The 25,525-nt window shown below is 42.2% G+C and overlaps 1 protein-coding gene across 3 annotated transcripts in view; it reads right to left on the reverse strand.

The window, feature by feature from the left end:
• Nucleotides 1-882: 882 nt before the first annotated feature.
• The window catches only part of cep350 (centrosomal protein 350), a 32,684-nt gene continuing 8,041 nt past the window's right edge, over nt 883-25,525 (reverse strand). For 2 of the 3 annotated variants that reach the window (XM_026158656.2, XM_080297213.1), the window contains 30 exons: nt 23,835-23,954; nt 22,114-22,829; nt 21,866-21,984; nt 20,337-21,349; nt 20,043-20,196; nt 19,419-19,588; nt 19,072-19,258; nt 17,273-17,415; nt 17,029-17,192; nt 16,317-16,427; nt 16,020-16,160; nt 15,721-15,860; nt 14,498-14,602; nt 14,161-14,381; nt 13,766-13,983; nt 13,335-13,613; nt 13,076-13,225; nt 12,707-12,867; nt 11,193-11,315; nt 9,275-9,531; nt 8,955-9,130; nt 8,527-8,671; nt 7,844-8,004; nt 7,589-7,713; nt 7,446-7,507; nt 5,414-7,317; nt 4,497-5,021; nt 4,186-4,332; nt 3,788-3,910; nt 883-2,399 (listed from right to left, as the gene is read on the reverse strand). In XM_026158656.2, the coding sequence (XP_026014441.2) occupies nt 2,232-2,399; nt 3,788-3,910; nt 4,186-4,332; nt 4,497-5,021; nt 5,414-7,317; nt 7,446-7,507; nt 7,589-7,713; nt 7,844-8,004; nt 8,527-8,671; nt 8,955-9,130; nt 9,275-9,531; nt 11,193-11,315; nt 12,707-12,867; nt 13,076-13,225; nt 13,335-13,613; nt 13,766-13,983; nt 14,161-14,381; nt 14,498-14,602; nt 15,721-15,860; nt 16,020-16,160; nt 16,317-16,427; nt 17,029-17,192; nt 17,273-17,415; nt 19,072-19,258; nt 19,419-19,588; nt 20,043-20,196; nt 20,337-21,349; nt 21,866-21,984; nt 22,114-22,829; nt 23,835-23,954 (8,228 nt within the window). In that variant the 3' untranslated portion in view covers nt 883-2,231. The remainder of the gene's footprint in view (nt 2,400-3,787; nt 3,911-4,185; nt 4,333-4,496; nt 5,022-5,413; nt 7,318-7,445; nt 7,508-7,588; nt 7,714-7,843; nt 8,005-8,526; nt 8,672-8,954; nt 9,131-9,274; nt 9,532-11,192; nt 11,316-12,706; nt 12,868-13,075; nt 13,226-13,334; nt 13,614-13,765; nt 13,984-14,160; nt 14,382-14,497; nt 14,603-15,720; nt 15,861-16,019; nt 16,161-16,316; nt 16,428-17,028; nt 17,193-17,272; nt 17,416-19,071; nt 19,259-19,418; nt 19,589-20,042; nt 20,197-20,336; nt 21,350-21,865; nt 21,985-22,113; nt 22,830-23,834; nt 23,955-25,525) is intronic. The other variant, XM_026158660.2, reaches the window with a different exon arrangement.

The raw sequence follows: 25,525 nt of genomic DNA on the forward strand, positions 1-25,525 counted from the left end.
AACCACATCAGCTCAGTGACTCACACTGTGCAGCCTGTCAGCTTGAGCCACTTGTTCCTGATACAGTACATCAATAACATGACTCAACAGTGTCTATATGCACAGACACATGGGCTGGCCTGATAAGAAGCAGGTTAGACGCAAACATTTCCTCGGGCTGAGGCACAGAAGCAAGAGGAGATTTAAAAAACTGTCCAAAAAAAAAAAACTACACAGAAATATCTATAAGGCAGAAACTGAAGCGCTGGTTAACTGGTCAGAAGAAGAGCAGCCTTTGTAGGATCCTTTATAAAACGGTAGTATACAGCAGTTTAAGGGAGACATTCGAAGAAAATAGGTCCAAATGATGCAGAGACATCAGGAAAGTCAGTTTGAAACAAACAACTCAACTTGAAAAAGGCACTTGAACTGAATATGGAGTTCGACCACTTCTGGCTACTTTGTGATGCCTCGTTCGAACTGGTCGATGACTCGCAGCGGCCGTGGTTTTACATGACAGGGTGTTTATTTCAGGGCAAATGTTATGCAAACAAACCTTTCAGAGAGTAAATAATAAAGAAACGAGAACCACGGGTGTTTTCTCAGATAAGACGAAGTAAATGGACCGTAGGACAGCTGAGGCTCAAATCCAGCATTTCGGTACTGTCCCGTAATGTAAGTGTAAAAACATCAGCCTACTGCAGTTGTTTCTCTTCTGTTTTCGTGCTACACACTAAAGTGTCGGTTGCGTTCACACATAGAGAAACCAGTTGATAAGGTTTCTCTGTGTGGTCAACACTGTGCTACAATGTGAACATGCTTCCTAAAGTTAGCATACAGCACAGAAGAGGAACGCACTGTTGACCGACTGGACAGCTGTGGCCACAATAAAAAGTCACACAGTTTAGACAAACAGTTTCAATCGATTATTAAGAGAACGACTTTAAATATTTAAAACACATTTCTCCATCTTCTCTGCCTGGATTCTCCTCCCTCATGTATTGCCATATTCACATTTTTTATTTGTGCTTTTACAACAATGTTAGACTTTCTTTACACAAAGTTTAAAGGAGCTCTTCTCTGTATGTTTACTTACAAGATCATTTACAATTCTGAATGTTCTTTGTGCCTCTAATTAAACATTTTCACGCAATAAATAACTAAGGAAGCAAACATGTTTCATAGACTCTTTGAACTCAGCGGTCCAACACAGCAAAGTCTGTCCAGATCTGATCAGAGACCAAGTGTTGCAACTCTAGATTTGTAATACAGCACTGACTATTTAAAGCCCCAACTCTCTGCTTTAAAGGCGTTTGATGGTCTGTAATGGCTGAAATACTTTTTCACAGACAGAACGTGGAGCAAGCCTTTAGTAAACCTGCAGTCAAAGCAAACCATGAGCTTTGTGAGCCAAAGAGTTGAATTTTATCATTACTGGTAGGCAAATCACTTGACCCAATGCCAACTAAGGAGGTGCTGTATTTGCCAAAGACCAGAAAGTGATCTAAAAGTCCCCGTAAACAAGCAAGAGCTACAGCGGTTAAGGCAAACTTACAGAACCCTGCAAAGAGGACTGTGAATAAAACGAGCTGCAATTACCCCCCCAGATCACTGGGTCTGGATGTGAAACCTACAAATTAAAGCTTAGAGTTGGTACTTTAACCTGTTTAGTTTCAATGTGCTGCATTACAAAGCCAAGGCTATAATGTATCACTGTCAAACCAGACTGCACGTTATATTGCTCATTTGTTGTTCTACTACAATTTTTGAATCCACATATATACACATTTACCTAAAGATTTACAATTCAAAAGAATTATCTACTACTGTTCTGAGTGGATGTTATTCCAAAGTCCACGACAAAACGATCACTTAGCAGCATTCATGGACCTTCGCATGCTTGCAAATGGCACAGTCCATCTCATCATCATCAACAGTCTGCAAAACGGCCGGTCCAGGCGAGAGCTCAGACTCGTGTTAAGGTTTTAGAGGGCGGGATTGCTCAAGAGGCGTTTTGAGCGCGACCGTTGTCGCTATTACAGTCAGCTGATGCGATTCAGCGAATGAATGTTGGAGAACTAAGGGCAATTTGTTTAGCTGCGAGGTAATACTGAGACTGAAGGCATCAGAGGGTTGCTGTTGGCACATCAGCTGGTGGAAGCCCGAGCAGCGACAGTTGGCTGGAGTTCACCGTGGTGGGGAAAGAACAGGATTGAGCTAGAAGTTGTAGTTTAAACTCAAGCAGAACGCCATCAGGAGAGCGTGTCTCTGTTGGCTCTCTTGTCAGAAATGAGTGTGAGCACATTCACTGTGTCCTTCAGTAAAGAATCGAAGATGCTGTCTGCTAGCTGCATTTTGACAAACAGCTCGTCCTCGTCATAGTTGACCCACTGGGCCTCCTCCTCGTGGAGTTCCTGAACCTGAGAGAGAGAAAAACTGGTTTTACTACAGAAGCACAGTGACTGACAGCTGTCCCTATGACAAAGAATATATAGTAACGCAGTAATCTTACTACTATGTAAAGTAGTCTGAGGTGACAAACACCGTGGTTGGCACCACACAAATAACATCAGAGACATTTCAGGGAGCGAAGATAAAAAGTTAATGTTCTGTGTTTATGTAAACCAGCATTTGGTTTGTCTGTTATCCTGGCTAAACATTAAAACATAGCATGATAAAGAGCTGAAAGACTTTACAATAATTTCTTTGCTTTCTTGGCACAAAAGGGGAATAAATAAATTAAAAACAAATAAAACAACTGTTTGTTTTAAATATCTGCCCAAAACCTTCGTCCGAGCACATCTATCCATCTGGACCTTTCCTCTCAGGAGTCATTTCCATGGAGCCAAAAGGTTCCACTGTTTGTGTTTCCACTTTGGTGAAGGCTCATAAAGATTATCAAGTCAGCCTGCTGACACAGCTGTTGCACAGGACCGTGGAAAGCAAACTCTCGTTCATGTTCTCTCCTTATAAAAACTTAGCAATCAGTCTTACTACTTCCCCCCCAATCTCTTCAAACACACGTCTGTGTGACGGCCGGTAAAGAAACAAACACAAAGCAGCAACAGTGGACTCGCTGCTTATAACCTGCCCTGTGGTAACAAGCTGCACCTCCTCACAGAGAACTGGACCATAGCTACTGTAAAACAATCAGAGTCACAGTGTCTTTATTAACACCATTGTTTGGCTCAACCACTAAAGCAAAAAATCCTCATCAATCCATTTTCACATCTTAGCATCTCTTTTCTATTTATTCTATCTGGTTTCACATAGTTTCCTCTGAGAGGATAACCACATTTGTGTATGTTCCCACCAGGTTAATCCCCTCTTTTGATTGCAAAATGAAAATGAAGACCCCTAAAAGTAGAACTTTCTCACATTTTCATTTTGCAGTTGTAAATGAGGGAATTAAGCTGGTGGGAAAATGGTTTAGGCTTTCCAAAAACCATCTGACAGTTCCTGTTGTGGAAAATGGCCTGTGTGGAGCACTTCTCCTGCTTAAAATTGCTCCTCTTCTCTAAAGACATTAAATGAACCTGCACCACCTGAAATAAACCATCGCAGTATGAAGCTTTTCAGGCAGATTATGTTCAACTTCCTGTAATTTTAATAAATCATTAAAGACTCTAATCTGCAATGCATGTTTTCCTAACTCTAAGTAATCCTATTACCTCTTTAAAGCTGTTGCTGTTATTTAGTGGGAATAAAATCATTTCTCATGTGTTTACTTCTAAAAATGAAAAAGGCAACATTTACAAGATGCTCCGTTTGGGCCACAGAGAAATGCAAATGGCATTCGGGGGCCTACCAGTATGTGATCGACTCTGTCTCGCTTCTTTCTTCCAAACTTGAGCATCTTCTGCCAGTCGTTCTTCTGGTTCTGGTCTTTTGTCAGACCATAAAGCTTCAGTACTTCTTCTGTGATGAACTCCTGAGAAACAGCATAAGGGGGACAAAAAACATGTTAGTCGCGATGCTGGATTTGAGTGACTGTAAAATCCTTATTAAGAATTTCTAATTTGGTGGTCAAAGGCCACTAAAAGTAATGCTCATGAAAAGGATTATAGAACATAAGTCAACTATGAAACAATTTCACAAAAATGTAATTATTTTATAGTCAAAAATATCAACAGTCAACATCACTACAGCATCATTATTGTCACTGTTCAACAGTTTCTCTCAGTGTTGCTGCCATCGTTCTTTTACCTGGATCTTCTTGATGTCTCCCGGTGTCCTGACTTTGTGAAATGAAGAGGACTTCACTCGACGCGGTTTGACCCACTGAGGCTGATTAGTATTGGGGTCTTCAGCATAGATCTCCTGAAGGATCTCCCACGTTAAGTCATACACAGCCTGAGAAAAGAGCACAGGTAAAAATATGAAGTACTGTATGAAATTTACATAAATAAAGCTTCTCAAGTAGAATAACCTCAATTTAGGTGGTTTAGCCCAAAGCCAGCTTTGGAGCTTTAAAAACATGACTGACATTTTCATGGGTCCACACGTCTTATTTATACCTTTCTGTAGCTGCGAATGGACAGCGACTCCTGGTTCTGGGTGCTGTCCTCTTTGCCAAGGTATTCTAGTGAAGGTTGTGGACTTAGCAGCTGCCCATGAGTGAGCGTTCCCTTGTTCCCGAGGTCAAAGCTGTCCCAGAGCTCCCGTGTGGCAGCATGGACCATCTTCTCCACCTCTACAGCTGAGTGGGGTACCACCATGGCAGGCTGCTCAGGTAGTTTAGGAGGCAAGGGGAGAGGCAGCTCCGGTCTAGGTGGCGTCTTTACCTGGGGTTCTCCACCTGATGACGGACCCATTTCCCCCATAGCTGGGCCAGCTGATGAGCTAGATCTCCCAAATCCCGCTCCCAGTCGTGCCTCTTCCTCTTTGAGTTTCTGCTGTTTCCTGCGGGAGCTAAGGCCAAAGTCTTCATCAAACCAGTCCTGATCATCACCGAGGTCATCGAGCAGTTCACGGCTCAGTTCCAGCTCTGCTAGACGCTTGGCGAGCTCTTCTTGACCAATGGCTCCTAACACTGGACTCTCCTGTGTTGAAAAAGTAAAAATAAAAAAGGACAACATCAACATCAAGCTTACATTCAATTCTAGATTTGCATAAATATTAACATCTGATTGCAACATCACACCACGAGGCCTACAATAAGTTTCGGTTTTGCATTTTAGTGTCAATTTTGCTTACAAATATTTCACAAAGGCTTCAGCACCGACCACCAAATTCAATGAAGTCTGTCAATATAAAGTTGGACTTTGGCTGAACAAATCCCGAGGACAGGCTCAAATAAACAAGTTACTATCTTGATGTCATCACTGCCAGCGGTTAGCTGACTGCTTTGAGCTTATTATTATTTTTATCCACAACTCATTACAAAACAAAGAAGCGGAAATTAAATAATCTGCTATTAAACGGTTAGACTCACCGGTCGGTTACACAGTTCTGGAGAGGACAGTTCCTCCTTTTCAACTGGGAGAAAGAAGGGGAGATCATCTTTTTGATCCACTGTAGATTTCCATTTTTCTTCTTCTTCTTCATTTTCACCAAACAGGTCTCCATTCATCTGCTTGGCAGCTTCAATCTTCTGCTCTTTCGCCCTTTTAATTTCAGCACACTGTTTAAGAGCGTCTTCCACAAAGTTGTTGACAAGCCTGTCTGCAACTGTGTCCAGAAAATCCTTGTCCTTTTCTTTCCTCTTATCATCATGTGACTCTACGTCTTCTTTTTCAACAAGGGCTGTAATCTCCTTTTTACTCTCCATCACCTGACCTGTTTTATCCAAGTCAGAGATGATGAGAGTGTGCGATGCATCTTCAGAATTCAACATCATGTCCTTAATGTTCTCATCAGAAAATTGATGTTTAGATTCTTTGTGATGTTGTGAATTGAGCTGGGGCCTGTCCCAATGTGGATCCTGGCTCTTGAGAACAGAGCCATCAGTTCCCTTCTTATCATTTGACCCAGTCTCCTTGTGAGAGGTCTGTTCATTTTCCCTGTTGAGATTTTCTTGCATTTGGAAATTGTCTTCCTTAGTTTTAGGTTCATTTCTATCTTTATCTGACAAGTCATCAAAGAACGAGTCCTCATCTTCTGTGGTATCGGTGTAGAGCTCAAACTTGTCTGGGAGGTGTGAGATTTTGTCTGGTGGAGCGAATATACCATGGCGCTCGTCACACTCAAAGTATACTACTCCATCGTAAGTGCCATTGTTGCTCCCTTCAGACTTGTCCAGCTCAACCCCTGCCCAGAAACCATTGGCGAAGCTGGTTGGACCTTTGAATCGCAAAGTGCCGGGCTGAACACCACCAACAAGAACTCGGTCTCCAATGTAAAAATCCGGCATTTCATCTATAACAGGAGAGAGGGGGACCTGCAGAGAATAGATGGTTGGTGAGTGTCTGGAATTAAAGCTCTCATTGTCCCGTTTAAAATCTACTGCCTGCTTATTGAGATCCAGCAGTCTTCCGGATTTATGGCTAGGCACACTGATGCCAGAATGGTGACTCAGATCTTCAGCTATTTCTTCCTCTACAACTTCATCCGGGCTGTCAAATGCCAGGCCCCTGCTAGATGCGTCTTTTCTTGAACCCTTGATTTCATGGGAGGAAACGTGGGAGGTCTGAGACTCAGCCTTGGAACTATGATGTTCTTCCTTGGATGAAGAATCCACTGATGACTCAAAGTCATCGTGATAACCATCTGCTACTGGAGAAGCCTCAGTGTCTTTTATGGAAGCCTCCTTCATTGAACCAAAAGCATCTGAGTTTGGGGATTGGGCCTGGTCAACAGATGCAGAGCTGTAGTTTTGATGCGCTGAGGTTTTGAGGTCCGCTACCGCTGAATGTGGCTGACTAGAGGCAATAACGTATGGCTGTAAAGGTTCCTCTACATCAGATACTTCACTCTGCTTCATCTGATTTCCCTGTTCAAGGCCAACAGTTGATGAATGTTGTTCTTCTTCATCCACAGAAGAGGAAACACATTTAGATGTAGGCAACCTCTCCTGAGAGTCAAGTCTGTCTTCATTTTCCAGTTTTAGAAGATGCTGAGTTTGTTCATCCTCAACTCTGGAGCTTATTTCCACCTCCAGCTCTTCCTGAATATCAGATCTATAATCAGACACAATATTCTCATCTGCATGTTCTGACTTGTCTTCTGTGGAGTGCTGCCTAATAAGATCTTCTGTAGACTGATGATTCCTCTGTCCTGAGGTTGGACTTTCTGGGCTGCCAGATATTGCCACACCCGGAGTGACTCTTTGAGGCGCCTCAGCAGACACGTCTCCAGGCACTGAAGTGGATCTACTTAGATGTGGCTTAGGAAAGGCATCTGTCATAAGAGTTGGGAGAGCCGCATTATTACTGGAAAATATTTGTGAAAACACATTTTGAATAAACACTCCACGTATTCTATTTATTATAATAAAGTATTTATTATGATGACTTTAAAACACTCACGATGATCTAATGATGCATCAATTTGTGTCCTTTCAGACTCTGAGATTTTGATGAGTTCAGACCTGAGAAACAAGCATTTATTTTTAACTGCACACCATTCATTTGAAAATTATGTAGAAAAATATCATTATTATTCTCTGTACCTGTGTGAAGATGGAAGATGCTCTAAAACAGAGTTGGACTCGTTGATCTGGGAGTTGGTATCAAGTGTTAAGTCTGGCTCTTTGTTAAGGTCTGCCTTAGTTTTCTCAATGAAGTTGTTATAGTTCTGTAAAATCAAAATAAAACACAGAATGATAGCAGAGATAAGAATACACGCACAAGTAAACGTCCATAGAAGAAAAGAAATTATTCAAATCTAACTGGATGTTTAAATGTAGTTTACACATCATGTTTACCTCCAGCTGTTTCAACAGACTCGCCTCCTCTGCCTTCAGCCGCTCCTTATGTCGCTTCTTCTGCTCCTTCTTTAGCTCGGAGGCCATTAACTTACGTTTTTTGAGTTCTTCCTTGAGCGCCTTGATACGGCTCTCTATGTCACTCTGGTCTGAAATGGTTTCTAAAGAAAAATGTACATGACAAATCACAACTACAATGTGAAAATGGTGCCAGACCTCTGATTAGCAACGGGTAATCCAACCTTTAGCCCACTCAAACACTAACACATTTCTTTGGGGATTACTGTACATTTTCTTTACCGGGAATGTGTAAAGTTCATTTCCATAAACACACTGAACAAAAAGAGTATTGAAAACATTTAAAAAGTGACCTGGAAATGAATAAAGCACACTCAGCTACAACACGAGGCCAGCACAACAGTTTGCACTGGTACGATAAAGTGCAATGCAAAGAGTTCCCGTCTCCTATCACACAGTTAAGCTTGTTAGGGAGCAGGGAAGTGGTTGCATAATGCATTTCTGGCATCATCACATTCTTCCTGCCTACACAGCGCCAGCAATATAGCTGCATTATGTCAGCTGTCTGCTTTACCCATCCTTTCGTCTCTAAAAACTGTCGGGAAGAATTTCACACTCCAAAAGCGTTATAATCTCAGCGTGGGTTTTGCACACTAGTAACTCACCAGACTGGGTGGCCATTGGAGGGTCGGTGGGCTGAGTGCAGGGGCGGATAAGTGTCCGGGCGGTGGAGCGGAGCTGCATCTTTGTTTTACTGCTGCCCTCTGAAGGAGATGCAGCAGGGCTGTGGCTGCCTTCAGGAGCATTAGACTAGATGGGAAGACAGAGGAACACTACTTCAGGACATGTCACATGACATCACAGTCAACAGATCGTATGCTTACATTAATATTTTACAGTCACAGTAAATTAAGTAAGGCTTATGAACCCTTTTCCTAATCCTCAAGAAGTACAGCAGAGGAAAAAACGCAGCTATAAGATTCTTTCTCCTGTACACAGATGTGTGTTCAAAACCCCAAAAACTACAGTGAGTATCAAAGCAATTAGTTGAAACAATAAAATACAAAAACGCTAAAAATACAAAATCCATTACATGCAGTTGACTTGCAGGTGATTGTGATGCTGAAGTGAAGTCCTGGGTGTAATTTGCAGGGCTGCCCTGGACAGAGGCCAAAGTTATTTCAGAGACTGAGGCAGGTGGAGCCGGTCCCTCCGTGTGCATACTGGACTCAGGTGTCACTGACGAACAGTCGCCCTCGCTAACATCCTCTGAAAAATGAAACAAATCAACATTGTTATGTATTTTACTCTTACTCCCACACCACACTGTGTATTTTTTAAATCCCATTACGTTGTTATTTTCCGGTTAAACCATGTTCTACACTTGAAAATAAGAAAATTCGGCAGCTTCACCTTTCTCGCTGTCAGTTCTGGGCTCTGAGCTGCGGCGGTGACTGAGGTGGGAGCTTATATCAGAGATGTCCTTTTCCTGTCCCTCTGACACGTCAAGATGATTGTCCCGAAGTGTTTTCTGGTCCCATGCAGCCAGGGCCTCTTTCTCCATCCTACGGACCTCTGCCTCCTCCTTGTCCAGTTGCTGCTTCCATTGTAGCAGCTCTTCAGCGTGGTGACGTCTTTGCATCAGCTGTTGTTCTCGTTTGGTCAGGAACCTACAGAGGTGGATGGAAAGGAAGAAATGGGAAAGAATAAAGTGATGAAGAGGAAGTGGAAGAACGGTTAAAAAAAAAAAAAAAAAAAAGAGATGAGAATGGCAGAGAGGAGGAAGATGAAGGAAGAGAGTTGAAGAGAAGCAGTACAAATACACTGAGCATTAGAAAAGGTTAAATATGACCTGCAGAAGCAAGCAAACCCAGAATCACCTTGACATTCAGTTATTACTGCAAACTCAACTCAAACTTTTGTCCAGCGCACACAGAATTAAAACACACATCCCACACATGCCCAGAATAATCATCCAAATACAGATATGTACAAGTACCCATTATATACAATAAGTGATGAAATGTCCCTTAGGAGAAAAGAGGAGAAGGAAGATAATAGTAAAGATGTCAGATTCATGCATCAGATTCAAACCCAGGGAGCAATAAGCATAGTCACACACACACACACACACACACTAAGCAGTTTAAATATGATTTTTTTAAGTCCTAAGAACAAATTCTTCAGTCTCCGAGTGTTCCTTTACGTTCCTCCACCTCCTTATATATCAGAATAACAACTCAAAGAATAGTTTTGTTGTCTCGCAAAGCAAGAAGACCGTTTAATTCTTCAATTCAATGTATATCAGGGACACTAACACGTACAAATATCTGTCAAAATAAAGCGCAGTCAGGTATAGCTGTTTTGTAATATGGTCTCCCACAGCTATGGGTGCCATTACAGTGCAGTATTATTTAGCCTTGATCTAATTTAGAAGCCTTTCTCTTGACCTAATTTATACTGATGACAGCCCAGATACTAAAGACCGAGACTGGGGAGATTCTTTAGTGCCTTCCCAAACTCTATTAGAGCCAATGACCATCTGTACTTATTATCCCATCCTATGCAACAGTTACATAATAAAAGCGCTAGTTAAGATTTACTGGGCTCATTAAAGAGATAAACCACTCCATCTCTGGTCTTTTCTCTGAAAACTCCTTTACTTCAATGTCACTGTGCGGTTTCATTTCCAAACATTTTATTTTGATAACTAGGCTGCAGCTCTCAGCTAGAAGCCACAATGTAAAGAATAATTTCCACTGCAAATTTCGCTAATTCATTCCAAGAGGCAAGGAGGAGGGAAAGAGTTGTAAATTAAACATGACACAAATTAGTGAAATCCCAGTTTTAAGTCTGAGATTCCCATCCAGCAAGGAAGGCTCCTACTAAATAACATAACCTTTGACCATCGCAAATCAAAAGGTTTCTATTTCCCAATTTTCCCTCGTGTTTATTGTTTTACACTCGACCAGTGTGCTTTAATACCTTCTCTGGTAACACTGGATTTTTTTGTCTTGCTGATGCCACAAATATCAAGGACTAGAAAAAAAAACATGTTTAAGGTTAGCTTATTTCAGTAAAGCAGCTTTCCTTGGGCACTTTAAGCTTTCATCCAAACTCTGTCCCCATGAAAAAGCCCATCCTGAAAGTTACAAACCTTGAAATATCCCAACAAAGAACCTCAGACATATCAGCACACATCATTCACCATCCCACCCCACCAAGGTCCCAGTGCCAGTGGACAAACACAAGCATGTTCCATGGGGTGGGGGTGGAGTTGAGGCAGGGCAGGGCAGGGCTAGGTGCATAGGTAGAGAACACTGTACAGTACCTGACCAACTGCTTGTAGATAAAGAGCCTGAATTTAGGGTGAAGGTTGGGAAGACAGACACTGAGGGAGGCCCAGTGATGGGCCGTGAACACAGAGAAGAAGCAGTGGACAGGAGAACAGTGTCTACAACACACAAGCACGCAGAGACAAAGTCAAAAGAGCCACACAAACGAGGATACATTTACAGCGCACACGCAGACACACGTACGTAATGTAAAGAAAACAGAACAAGACGCAGAGGAAAGAGACAAGCAGAGAGAAAGGGAGAGAGTGATGTGAGAAAATGTCGTTTTATCGCACCCGAGGTGTCAAGCTGTTACGTTTAAAGCACCACTTCTCATGTAACAATCCTTTTATCAACATTTGACTCAGTGTGTGTGTTAAGGTAACCTTGAGGGTTTGTCAGGATGTCATTACCGGCTAACCTGCTTACTGAGGCAGTTATGACAAACTAATCTGTAACTACGACAGTCAAACTAATTAGTGTTGGTTAACACCGTTAGGTGAAGTTGTTACTGGGTATTTTTGTGCAATTGCTTTTGCCATTGTTAACAAAACAGCAGATTTGGAGAACAACGGGGAAAAGGTCGTCTAAATGGTCCGATTATATTAAACTATATTACCTGCCTGAAGCCTGTAACATTATACAACAAAACCACAGTAAAACTGCTCAGATGTTTTTTGTTGTAAGCCTTTATTTGAAGAATTGAAGCCCTAAAAATTGCTGAAAACGGGTAATGGAAGGCTGGTCTGTCACTTATACGCAAATTATAAATCCCAGAACAATTCACACTTGTTTGTACCATCTAGATTTGAGAGGCTCTGCAGTCAGCTGACCAAAGCTGGTGACCAAGTTTAAAGCTTTAGGTGACCTACAGCTACTGCAAGCCCATGGCCAATATGAGAGTCATTGGGTGTAATAAACTTTATGGAATACACGGCATACATATAACTGAATGTTGCAGTGCTAAGGTTAAATGGTACTGTAAATATTTAGGGTCTTTGATTATTGTCTGATGTTCTTTCTTTCTTTCAAACATATGAGTAGGAGAGCTTTTTACAAAGTAGCTTATATAAATCGAAACTCAAAGATGTACTGAGGGAGTGTGTGGCTGCTCGTCTAAGCTAAAGAGACGAGCACTTTAAAACAGCAAGAGAAGCACGCCGAGCAGCAAGAGAAAGATGCCACTGTTTCAATTAGTGCTAGATAAGGTCTCCCACAGTAAATGTACATCTCTGCTTTGTATCCTGTCAAACTAGAATTAAAAAGAAGACATTTATAAACTACGATACCTTTTCTTTTTAATGAAGCTATGCTATCCAAGAACATAGCACTAATGGAGGGATGTCTTTGCAGCCACATACTAAAAGCAATTCAGATTTTAATCAAAGTAAAACTAAAGTTAAGTTGAAAAATAAATGAATACATGAATTCTTATCATTCAGTGGGAGGCTTGTCAATAAGGAGACAGCCAAGCCCAGTTAATCCATGAAGATTAAATTAAAGTCCTTACTTTTCATCCATGTGAGAGCGCATCTTCTTGAGCTTCTGCATGATGCTGCTAGTCTCACTTCCAGAGACAGAGAGTGAGGGAGAGGGGCTGCGGTTAGCATCAGCATGCCTCATATCTGGGGAAGCTGGCTCAGACCCTGGGGTTTCTGACACCGGGGTCTCCTAGAGGATGATCGACACACGCAGAAAGATTGAGAATTAACAAGGGAAAAAAGAAAAGAAATGAGCACACCAACATGTCTGGTTGAATGTACGCTTTTTTCCTGTGTTTATTCAAGACTACCTGTCACGAACAAAGCATGAACTGAACTGAAATCGCCTTAATTCGCTGGTTCTTCTGCAGGAGCTGATAAATGACTGAGCTACTTACAGGAGGCGCTTCAATCCCAGCACACTTGAGACGTTCCTTCAGCCTGAGTGTTGAGTTTCTCATCCGTTCAATCTCCTCCTGCTGTTTCAGCAATAGCTGCCTTTCCTTCCTCGCAGCTTTGTTGGCCTCCTGAAGTCGCCTGATCTCAGCCTGAGAAAATGAGCACAGTGAGAGAGAACACTGCTTAGTAGCAAAAGTTAACACCACAGCATTCAGTGAAGCTCCCTCAATGTAACTGTGCTTTTGCCATCCACAGTACCTGCTCCTGCTGCAGCTTTAAGAGAAGGCCTCTCTGCTTCTTCCTGATTGGTGGCATTTTGTCATCCTCTCCCTTATCTCTCAGCTTCTTCTTCAGGTGCTCTAGCCAGGCCAGCTCTGTTCTGGTCTTCTCCTTGAGTGCTTTCTGGCGAAGACGCAGCAGAGAGCTCTGGTGCTGCAGTCTTACCTCCTCATCTTTCATGTACTGGCGAACCATGTCCATGGTGAACTGGGAAAAGCTGTCCTGTCCACCAGAGAAGGCTATGTTTGAGTCCTGTGACTGCAGGAGAACGTGAAAATGAGAAGACAGTGAGATTTAAGAAGGAAGAGAAATCATAAGTTCAGTAAGGAACAGGTAAAGAACAAGTAAAAAATGATTTCAGTTACATAGCTGCATCAACTGATTGTGCTGGCCAGTGTTTGGACTCTCACCTTAAAAGAATTGTGCAGCCCCGGTCCTGAAACCAATGTGCTGTGATTGGCTCCATCATCCTCTGACTCCTCGTGGTGGCGGGATTTTTTCTCCATGGTTCCCCGGCGATGTGCCTCTGATGGCAGAAGAGAGCGGAAGGAACGCTCTTCAATCTCGTCTTCTGTCATGGACTCGTCAAACTTGAGCGAGTACTCTGTGGCCACAGATGTACTGTCTCCTGAAGGGGCAGAGACCAAAAGAAACTCGGGGTGAAGTTTTGGGGTTTTTTTTAGATAAAGATCAAAGGTGGGCATCGTGTTTTTATATTTTCCTCTAACAGTGATGATATCAACATCTGACTGTTTACACGGGGAAAAGAAACAATTTAAATGCATGTCGAGTTTTTAACTTTTACCTTTTTCATCCAGTACAGATGGAATACTGTCACTGCAGACGGAGTCATTTGCTGCTGCTGCTAGAACTTCCTCTTCTATGGAGCTGCTGGCTGCTTCCTGTTTTGGCCTTTTCTCGAGTCCACTATTCCTCCATTTCCCCTCTATGGCCTCTTTTTTCATCTGCTTCTCATGGTTTGATAAGTGATGTGATGGGCTGTGTTGGCTGCTTAAGGCAGATCCACTGAGCGAAGGGAAAAAAGGCATATTGAGTGGGTTTGTTTCAATTCGTATTCCTCAAATATAATGAAAAAAGAAAAACCTGCAGACATGGCACTGCATAAAGAGACTGACTGGTACCTGAGATTCGGTTTCCTGAATGATAGCGAGTCAGAATGACTCGTGCTCAGTGAAGACAGCGGCTCCTCTGACCTGGTCCTTCTGTTTGATGGTTCACTCTGAAAGCTGTAAGAGAACAAGATTTTAAATTTAGGCCTTTGAGGTAAAAGGGTTGACAACACTTGGGTTGTTACCCTAATACATGTCCAACTAGTTGTTTAATATTATTAGAGATAGGCTTAGCTGTGAATATCTGAACAGTTCAAAGGTGGGTCCAATAGTGAAACCAGTTACAGCTAGCATGTCAAAAGTCTGCCACAGCTTTGCAGAGTCATGCCGACAGATAGAATTTTTATTTCGAACATGCAAATATAACTGAAATAACAAAGAAAACAAAAGTTAAAAATCGTCAAGTTTTCATGTATATATCCATGTCTACAGAATGTGTGTGCTCGATGAGGAGTAGGATGAAGTTTAGACTTTTCCTGTTCTACCCCCTTATTTTAAATTTCATTGCTTACAAATCCATACCCAGAATTCAACATTATTTGATCCATACATGTTTAACTATGTACAAGTCTAACACATGAACATACACAAATAAAACCATTTTCATCACGTAAACCAAAACAACAACAAACTACATTTTTACATAAACTAAGCACCTTGTGTTTGACACCAGCTTAATCTCTGAGCTTATTTTATATCTATGTGACAAACACCTTAATGAACACTTAAGCTTGGGGTCCTCTGGACTTGATCTGTGAAATAGATCAAATGGTAAATGGCCTGTATTTGTATAGCGCTTTACTAGTCCCTAAGGACCCCAAAGCGCTTTACACATCCAGTCATCCACACATTCACACACTGGTGATGGCAGCTACATTGTAGCCACAGCCACCCTGGGCCGCACTGACAGAGGCGAGGCTGCCGGACACTGGCGCCACCGGGCCCTCTGACCACAACCAGTAGGCAACGGGTGAAGTGTCTTGCCCAAGGACACAACGACCGAGACTGTCCAAGCCGGGGCTCGAACCAGCAACCTTCCGATTGCAAGACGAACTGCCAACGATCGCCCGCATCAAGGCTCAGCACCTCATGTGATAACACGAGGTGAAGGGTAATCTTCAATTCGTCAAGCGGTTCCCTGCAAAAGCATTTTTACTTTGCGTGCCCATCGCTGTTACGAAGGATATAAAAATCAGAAACTGACAGGAAAGTGAGTGTGATCGTTTGGAGTGTACCTGTCAGAGTCTACGTTATCCTGTCGATGCTCCATCGAGTAAGTGTCATTTTCTTTTCTTTGCTCCACTGTGGAGGAATCAGTGGCAACAGGAGGGACAACCACAGATCCTGACATCTGCGACCGGACTAGTTCTGTCATCTGATGAAGTAAAACACAATAAGGCGATCAAAATGTATGACCTCGTCACTCTTAGGCTGGATGTTATGCTTTTTCTCTTCTTCAACAATCAATTAGCTTTTGCTGTACAATTAGGACACAGGCTTTTTCCAGGCAGGGAGGAGGGAACTGATTGCTAACCTCTTTGATGTGTCGGGCAGCATCGGCTGTGTACTGCGCTGCCTCGGCCTGTTGAGTCATCATCTTAGTAGTTGATTCCTGGAGGCCTCCCAAAGTCTTTTTTTGAGATGCTGCCAAGGTTTCCTGCAGTTCTATATGAGCCTGGACAAAACCATATACATACATATACATTACACAGACAGAAAATCAAAGCGCTCATACGTTGGAAATTAAAAGGTTATAAAGCAAACGTTGAATCTATTATCCACAAATACATAAACATTTTGTTGGTTCTTGTGAGCTGATTGTGTGCAGTACCCTGGCCACTCTCTGCCTGTTTTCTTCCAGCTGTAGTTTTGTCTCAAGAGCTTCTCGTTCAGCCTTGATCTTCAGCTCATAGAGCTCACGTTCATGGCGCTGCTGCTTGGCCTGCAGGGTCAAAGTTCACAGAGTAGGTCAATAAAGTGTAATACAGTAAAACAGCAGGTAATATTCTTGTTTTCACCCCAGCTGGTGCTGCAACTAATACAACATTTAGAAATAAAAAGAAAACTTAAAGAAAAAGATATTTAAATACTGACCTGTGTTCAAAACATCAAATCATATTTCATGAGCCAGAAAGATTATAGAAACTAAGTAACTTGTAATCCTTTGAAACTTCTGATAGGTAAAGATTAATGCCACAGCTAATATATATCTCTGTCTCTCTTCCACAGCATGTCTTTATCCTGTCTTCCTTCTCTCACCCCAACAACAGCAGATGGCCCCGCCCCTCCCTGAGCGTGGTTCTGCCGGAGGTTTCTTCCTGTTAAAAGGGAGTTTTTCCTTCCCACTGTCGCCAAAGTGCTTGTTCATAGGGGGTCATATGATTGTTGTTTTTTTTCTGTATGTATTATTGTAGGGTCCACCTTACAATTGAAAGCACCTTGAGGCGACTGTTGTTGTGATTTGGTGCTGTGTAAGTAAATTTGAATTGATCTGAATATATATCATCACATTAGTATTTCATAGGAAACATCTCCTACTTTACCTTGAGCATTTGGGCCAATGATGCACTCTCCTGCTGTGCCATGGACACACCCATTAACCTTTCCACATCCCCCAACTGTCTGAATGACTCCTCAATTGAGTCCAAATAATGGAGTTCTGCTGCCATACGCTGCTGCAGGACACCAGGTGAATACTGTAGCTCACCTGGGAGAAAGCAGAGACGAAGGGAGTTAGACATAAATAAAAATAGATAAAATAAATAAGCAAAAGAACTTTATTTTTACCAGTGGACTTGGTCTCTGCTCTACCACCAGGAGCTAAAGTGCCTGTGTTCTGGTTGGACGCATTTCTCAAAAGCTCATTGGGAGATTCTACTGTTGGAAGAGACCGGGGGATTGGAGAACTAGTAGAGGAAATCAATCTGGACCTGCAATAACAAAGCGATGAAACATCATCAGTATATGGGGTTTGTCAATGTAATAGTTAGCAACATGTTTTAATACATTATTTGATATAGAGAACAGAAGGGGAAGTGGGAAAAGCAGGCATGCGATATTTTTACAAACTGTTGCAAAATTGACATTATGAAACTGGCATTACATGTACAAGATTGTATAAATATTTAAATAAGAGTTTCAAATATTCACTAGAGCATGTTTTACAGAAATGGTTGCCTATTCTGAAGAACAGGAGCCGAATGGCAAAATGATAAAGAGCGAGACAGCTCGGGTCCAGCAAAGGTGAGAAAGTGAGAAAGAAAAAGGCGCTGCTGTGAGAGGTCAGAGTTATCAATTATGAATCGTTTCTTCAGAAAGAAGGAGCGTCTAAAAAATAATAATACTTTCTAAATCTGTACAAAAAAAAAAAAAAAAAAGACAGTGGCACTTTTTTCCTTTGATCAAAATCTGCACAATGACATGAAAGCATCTTGTCAAAAGTCAAAATACTACAGAGGGTGACTTCCCTTAAGAACATTTTTAACTGTTTTTGTCTTACAGAGTCAAAGAAAAAAAAGAAAAGTGCATTACTAATAATAAAAAGTTTATAATTCTCTCACAAGTTTCTTCCTTTATTGTTGAAGACACACAGACCGTGCAGAATCCCAAGAATCTGCCACCTGGGCTTTGGAGTACCATTAGGGGGCTCAAATATCACTGCTGCACAGTGGGATTAGAAGGAAAACAAGTCTCTTTCCTTCTCTCTGGGAGCAGGCCCAAGCGGTGGTGAAGCTGAATGACCCGATCAACAACCCTGTGGGCCTCCAAAACAAAATAAGCAGTGTTTTCTGTCTTGGGTTGAACTACAGTGCGGTCCTGTTGCTGGGCACTACGCGGCTGCTTAAACCCTCAGGCCCTCAAGAGAACAGCAAACCACAAGACTGCTTAGACTGGCAGCCTCAACTGAGGCTCCTCTAAGTGTAGTTTAGTAATTAGTCATGCTTAAATACATTTACTTTTGGTTAATAAATAACAGTATATGCCAAGTGGAAATTTCAGAGTGGTTGGAACAGCAACAACCGAGGTTGCCTAGTTCAGAAAATATCCAAATGATTCCTGAGTGCACATTTTTAAGAGAAGTTTAGGTTAGTTTGGAAATACTCTGGGAAGCAAACAGTGTAGCTCGTGTGTGGCTTCCCAGGTTAATGTAAATTTTACTTCATACTTGCCCTGCATCCAGGAAAAAAATAAATAATTAAATGTTTTAATTTATGAAGCCGGACTGCATCCAGAAATAAAGAAATATATTCATGCTGTGATCCTAAATGAAAAATATATATAAATACACCTATAACCTACCACATTCAGACAGCAAATAGATGCGTCACTGTAAGCCAGAAGAACCCCCACGACACAAAAGCAGTGTGGCATTAAAGCTTACTAAAAACCAGGAAGGAAATACCAGAGACAACTGAACGCGAGGGCAACGTAGATTTGTATGAACAGTACACACCATTCATCCTGCTCTCAAACAGTTCTGTACATACTTCAGTTGGATATCTTAGAAATGATCTTAACAGAAAAATCTGCTGATTAACATATCTGGTGACATATTTGCAGCCTTTATAGCACTGAAATAAGCTTACTGTTGGTGAGAATGGCCTGAAGCTTCCCCTAGTGTGTCATTAGAGTGGACACTCTTGGCCTGGGTGTGGGAAGAGTTTTTGTCCGAGCCTGCCTTTCTGGATTCAGACGATAGTGCTTCCGAGGCTGGAGAGCAAGAGCTCCTCTGCTCCTCTACTAGAGTGGTGTCACTCTGATCTGATACTGGTCCTGCAAAGAGACAAAGCTTTGTTCTGTTGCAACTTATGACTTCAAAGACAGTTTAACTGAAATTCAGCTAATAAGCTTAAATGTATTAATTAAAAAAAAGTTTACAACCTGGTCATGTCAGAAAATAATCATTACAAAAATTAAAAAACAAAAAACTCACCTCTTTTTCTGGCAGAGTGCCTGGAGAGGGGCGAGGAAGCAGGTGTTGAACCAGAGGAAAGATGCTGTGAGTGATTGGATGACTGAAAGGATGAATGGTGGGAGTGACTGCAATCTGTGCTTTTTTCATAAGGTGACCTCCTCATCAGTTCTTCAAAGTGATTATTCACACTAACAAAGAGTGCAGAAAGAAATCGTGAGCATTGGACTTCTATCAAGAGCATATCTCCATTCTGAGTTCTGTTAACTCAAAATTTATAGAAATACATTGGTTGAAAAAAAAAAAAAAACCCATAACACAATCAGACACAACACCCCACTTCCTCACACATGACAACAGTAATATGTTGTCTTCTACTATAATACATGGAAATATGGATAACATGATAAGGATTCTATTTATCAAGTCAAAGCTTTGTGAGGACACACGGATGACCAGTTTTAAATCAGTTTCAGGGTCTTTGATACGACACATACAAAAACAAAGCAAGGAAACAAAAGTGATCCTGAAAGTTGATCTTTACTCTAAAAAGGAGGACAAATGTTTGTATCTGAGAGTGCTGGAGAAACCATCTGTGTGACATGAATGCCACCCAGTGGTGACTTTGAAGACGTCTTCAGTTACCTGGGGGAATTGGAGCTTCTCTTTATTTGCCCACTGGCTTTGCTGCTATGTGACGATACAAAGTCATCTTCATAGACTGCTGCGTCTCCAGGTCCATTTCCAGAGGCCGCAGAATGGGCGGAGGGAGAATTCCTCTCCACATTTCTATCACTCACTAAAGAACAAGTTGGAGACAGAACACACACGTCCTTATCTAAACTGACCGCTAGTGTTTTGCATACATATGACCACTGTGGTTTTCATATTAAATGCATCATGTGAAGCTATTATATGCATAGTCACACGTGAACTCACCTTTAACGTGGCTGTGATGGTTTTTAGTGAAGATGTTGATTACGCTCAGAGGGCTTCCTTTGTTCAGCTCTTCCCAAACTGCTTTGTCCTGGTCCTGCTGTGCAAAGGATAAGCTGAGGCCTGAGCATTTCTCTGCTTCCCGCTGGAACTCCATCAGTCGCTGGTAATCCTTTCTTTGACGTGCACAGTAGTCCGCCGCTTCCAGGCGATCTGCTGGTCTAGGTACATAATTATATCTAGAGGGGTGAGGAGGACTTTGCTCATCCTCAGAAAAACTCCCTTCACTCAGAAGAGGACCCTCACTAATAGATCCACCACTCGAATCATGGAGATCTGTCCTGTTCTCCCCCTCGTCCATAATTTGTTTCCTTTCTGATATTTTATTCATTCTTGATTCCTTCTCCAAGCCATTGACTAGCTCCCCCCTTTCTTGTGTGTAACTGTTAAAGATGGGATCGATTACATCAACGGAAGTCTGTTTACCATTCTTCAACTTCTGCTCCCTGAAGGAATGCAGACTGCCTGCTCCTGGAAGAGCTGTGCCATTGTATGAACTATAATTTGTGGTAGTCAAAATCTTCTGGATCCTCAGAGCCATGTTATCTTTTTCTGTGTCACGTGCTGCCGTTCCTGCCCATCCATCGACAAGAACAGAGGGCCTAGGCACTAAAACAGTATCCATATCCATTGATGTTGCATTACCGTAGTTGATGCCTTCCCCAGCAAGCTTCCGTGCCTCACTTTCTATGCGGTTAGAGAGGGATGCAGCTGTGGCCTTGATGGCTTCGATGCGGGACATTTTGGACCGGGACCTGCCGGAAGGGGCTGTGGCTGGTCGCAGGGTTTTCATGCCGTTACTAGCAGCCACTTCTGCCTCTATTCTTAAGAGTTGAGAGAAGAGACGGTCATCGTCCGATCCTTGAGCAGTGCTGCTGGGTCCAGTCAAAGGTCTAGCAGGTGGGTACAAACGTTCTTGATGAGGCAAAGGGGCAACTCCAAGATCAAGATCAACCCTGTGACAAAAAAAACTTTATTTAAAATGTAAGAAGACAAAAGAAGACTAAACACATCTAAGTGCAACACCCTTGGTAGGTAAGGTAAGCAAACGGTAAAACTTCCACAGACAGTAGTTATGGTTTCAAAGAGTCCCCCACTTCATGTTTTTAACGCAGCATCCCAAACAATCATCCTGTACTTTGGTGGTAAGAGATGTAAAAAACTGATAGCAGCCTATGAGGCTATTGATTTCCAGTCACTTATCGCAGATGTTCTTTATCGTGCACTATTTTTGTTTGTTCCTGTAATAAAACACTCGTGGGTTGTTGGATGCGATGCTCATAAAACCAAACATCTGGATTTTTTTCAAAAGCCAGATGATTTTCTAGTTATCAAACAAAGATCATTTCAAGAAGACAGAGGACTGTGTGTACCGGCAGGCTGTTGTTGTCTATTTGTGTTGAATGTACTGAGCTTGTTACTTGTGACAGAGGTAAACACAGTTTTGTACTTGGGTATGAGCATGAAAGTACCTAGTTAATGGAGGTGGTGGATGATCATTCAAAGACCTGTCACTGCTTGATGGGCTCTGGGGTGCCTCTAGTCGTTTGTTCTCTTTGTCCGACTCTCCCGAGGGCTGGTACATCGGTCTCTGTAAAAGAATACATCAACAACACTTATTTTCGTTTTATTTTTCCACTACATAAGTGATCATATCTTTGTTTTTGCAGTTTCCATGTTTGTATAAATGACATTACCATGTTTTTGTGACCATACTTACCAGCTGAGTAGAAGGAATAGCAGGGAGTGTCTGCATGGCCCCTTCGCCCAGCTGGGCCTCCTCCATCAGCAGTTTGTTGTAGGTCTCTTGTAGTCGCTTTTGTACAGGGGCCACGGGAGTCTCAGTGGGGATTGCCACAGTTCTAGCAACCTCTCTTTGCTTCCTGTAGAGCTCCTGCAGTCTCTGGTGTCTCCTCTCCGATTCCTCCCTCATCGCCTTCTTCTCGTCCGCCTGACGCCTTTTTCTCTCTTCTTGTTGCCGGGCAATGTACTGGCGTACTGTATCTGCATCATAGTGCCTTTTCTTGTGCTTTGCGTCAGTTATGTTGGTAGTTTCTGGACGATGGACGGGGCTGGCACTGCGACAAACTCTCGATGAGCTGTTTGCTGCCGCAGTAGTTCCCCAAGTAGAGACGGGCGTCCTTGTTCGTGACCCTGAGCCCCCTCTCCTACCACTGCTGCTACCCCGGGACCTTTTTCGGGCCCTCTCGTCCTGCTCAGCTGCTTTGCACTCCAGCTGAAGGTCATCCAGTATTCCCTGGATGTCTGCTGACAACAGGTCTGAGCTTAACCCTCCTGGAACCTTGTACTGAGGGATAGATGTTGGTGTGAGGTGGCTTTGTGATTGTCCCTGAAATCCACTGCACGGCCGCTCTGTGCTGTTTGGACGTGATCGTCGCTTTGATTCTGAGCGTAGATCTGAGCGGTGGCGGGAATCTGGTGAATATTTCCAGAAAAGCAGATATATCAGTAATTCATTCACGATGTAAACAATGACGCACACTAAAACAATGTGTGTTGTTAAATGACTTCAACCAAGAAAGACTCCTGTTTAATAAGTGTAATATCAACTTCACCGTCTATGCCAATAAAATGAAATATTTCATGATAAATATCAATAAAAACAGGTTCATCCCAGCTTGAAAAATGAGAGATCCTCCAACATGTGACTACAGCTGATTAAAAAATTCCTAAGCTGAAGCATCAGACATACGCATAAGCATAATAAATGAGGCTTAGGGGAAGGCATGCTATGGCAACTCTAATCTGGGCCAAATCGAAGATTCCCATGTCGTATATAATCCAGACCTTTTTTTGTTAACACTCCCCTGCCATCCCCATGGTACATGCTGCATGCACTTGGGTCAGCCTCTGGAAATCAGGTCATGTCTTGTGCATCCAACCAGAAAAGCCAGTCGATTTCTATTCCTTCTGGTCAGTGGTGGCCAGTACAGACACAGCGAGCAAAGACAGAGTGAGGTGTGGCTTTATGTAAGTGTACTGCAAGTGTGCAGCAGAAGCTATGGACTTTATTTAATGATATTCCTTTGGCAGGCTCGGTTTTCTGCATTGCTGTCAGATGTTCCAGACAAATGAAACTATACGTCTTTGAATTTTCTTATAATATTTTCAAACTACTTTATCACAGATAATAGCATCGAGAAATGTCCATGTATTTCAGGAGTTAAAAGGCTTAAAGCGGCATAGTTAACACAGGCAGATTTAAGTCAACTGAAAACAGTACATTTTTTTTTAATGAGGAGGTGCGAGAGGGTTAAAAACCTATTTTACACTTCAGTTATTCTACAAGCAACTGAGTAAAGTTACACTGACACGCTGTGGGTGAGTCTTTAATGCTTAATAAACTTCTAATGATCTTTTCTGTCTCTATGCTATTCAATTTAACTTCTTTACTGTTAGGTGAGAGCTTGCTGTTCTCACCTGTTCGGCTCAATAAGTCAGCCGCATGTGGACTGTCCTCCTCTCTGGGCAGCTGAGGAACTGGACCTAGTACCATCTTCACCAGCTTCTGGCCCTCTCGCCATGATGCAGGGCTGATCGCTGCAAAGTAACAAAGTTCACACGTGAGACTGTGTGCTGCTATACTGAGTATAGTTGCTCTTGGCCTCATGAAACATAAGCATCTATATATCCATCACCAGAATAGACACACAGCTAAGAGAATGAAAGACAAGCAGCAATCTGACTTTCCTTTAGTGGGATTTAAATGATTATTCAATCAAATAGTATTACAATAAAAAAATAAATAAAAAAATGTAGGCAGTTGCTCTAAGTCTATTTTTCAAATCACTTAAGTTGCTGTGTGGAAGAGTCGATGCACCAAAGGAACAATGAGTGCAGAATACTGATTTTGCAGTACAACCAAATCCCAAAATGGATCTTGTCCTCCTTGGCTTTAGTGACACAGCAGGTACAACACTCTCAGCACAAAAGCAATGTCCCTCTATCTGAAATCTCTAGAGCACCCTCCACCCTGAATTCTCGTGAAGAGCAGTTCCCGGTAATGAAGCTGCACTTCTGCTCACCCAGCAGCTGTTTGTGCAGGGTGAAAGAGCACACTGAACCTGGCCACAGATCTAAGAGGGCTATTTATAGAGTCGTGAAGGAAAGAGAAGAAACCACGAGACCAAAGCGAGCTAGAACACAAGATAAAGATCTTTTACGGCTTTTAGGGTGTTTTTTTTTAACATCGTTTTCATTTTTGCCGTGGAAAAAAGAGGAACTACATGAAACAGGATGCCAGTTAGAGTCAAAAAGCTGAAGTTGGTGTCTTAACCTTTAGTAAGCTAATTCTGCACCAATAGCTGACAAATCAAAGGGCCATTACCTCAAAGCAAGGTTAGTGGGTTATCCATACCATAATGTAGAACACTTTTAATGAGGATAGATTAAGCTCAAACGGTGACCAATCAGATCTCTTAAAACAAGAAATCACACAAAAACCAAACATGTACACAGGAGTCTATTATAAAGAGACATAATGAACAGCAGACAGACAGGTATGTGACAGCTGAGACAAACTTGTCTGTCCCACCCTTTCAGTTTCGCGCTGACGAAAGAAAACTTCCTTCCAAACCAGTTCTCTGAAAATGTTGCTGCCTTTACATTCTTGATTCATTACAGCAGCTGAGAATAAGATTTTACCATGATAACTGTAAATTAAAAAAACAAAAACAAAGTGGCACATCCTTTGTCACTACAAAAATAATCATTTAGCACTCTTTGAGCAGTAATAGGACACTTTGGTCAGGCAGACCTTAACATTACATTCTAATTATTGAAGATGGATAACAATCAGACACATTAAATGTGTACTTTTGATGGCAACTTATTGAAGGGGTGAAGCTCTGCGATGATCAGGTTTCGCCAGTGTGTGTGGGCACAATTCTACTATGCTGGTGTCTGTACGCTACTAGCTGGCCACAAACTGCATGTCACAAATGCTGGACATTTCTTGAGAGGTTCGAGTCTTAACACTGCACCAGCAGCCAGCAATACACTGCCACCCACACACACACACACACACACACACACACACACACACGTTAGAGACAACTACAAAGATCAAAAGAACACACTAAATACTAAAGCACAAACACTTGCAGGATGTT

Source organism: Astatotilapia calliptera, chromosome 23 (assembly GCF_964374335.1).
Source record: "Astatotilapia calliptera chromosome 23, fAstCal68.1, whole genome shotgun sequence".
Classification (NCBI taxonomy): domain Eukaryota; kingdom Metazoa; phylum Chordata; class Actinopteri; order Cichliformes; family Cichlidae; genus Astatotilapia; species Astatotilapia calliptera.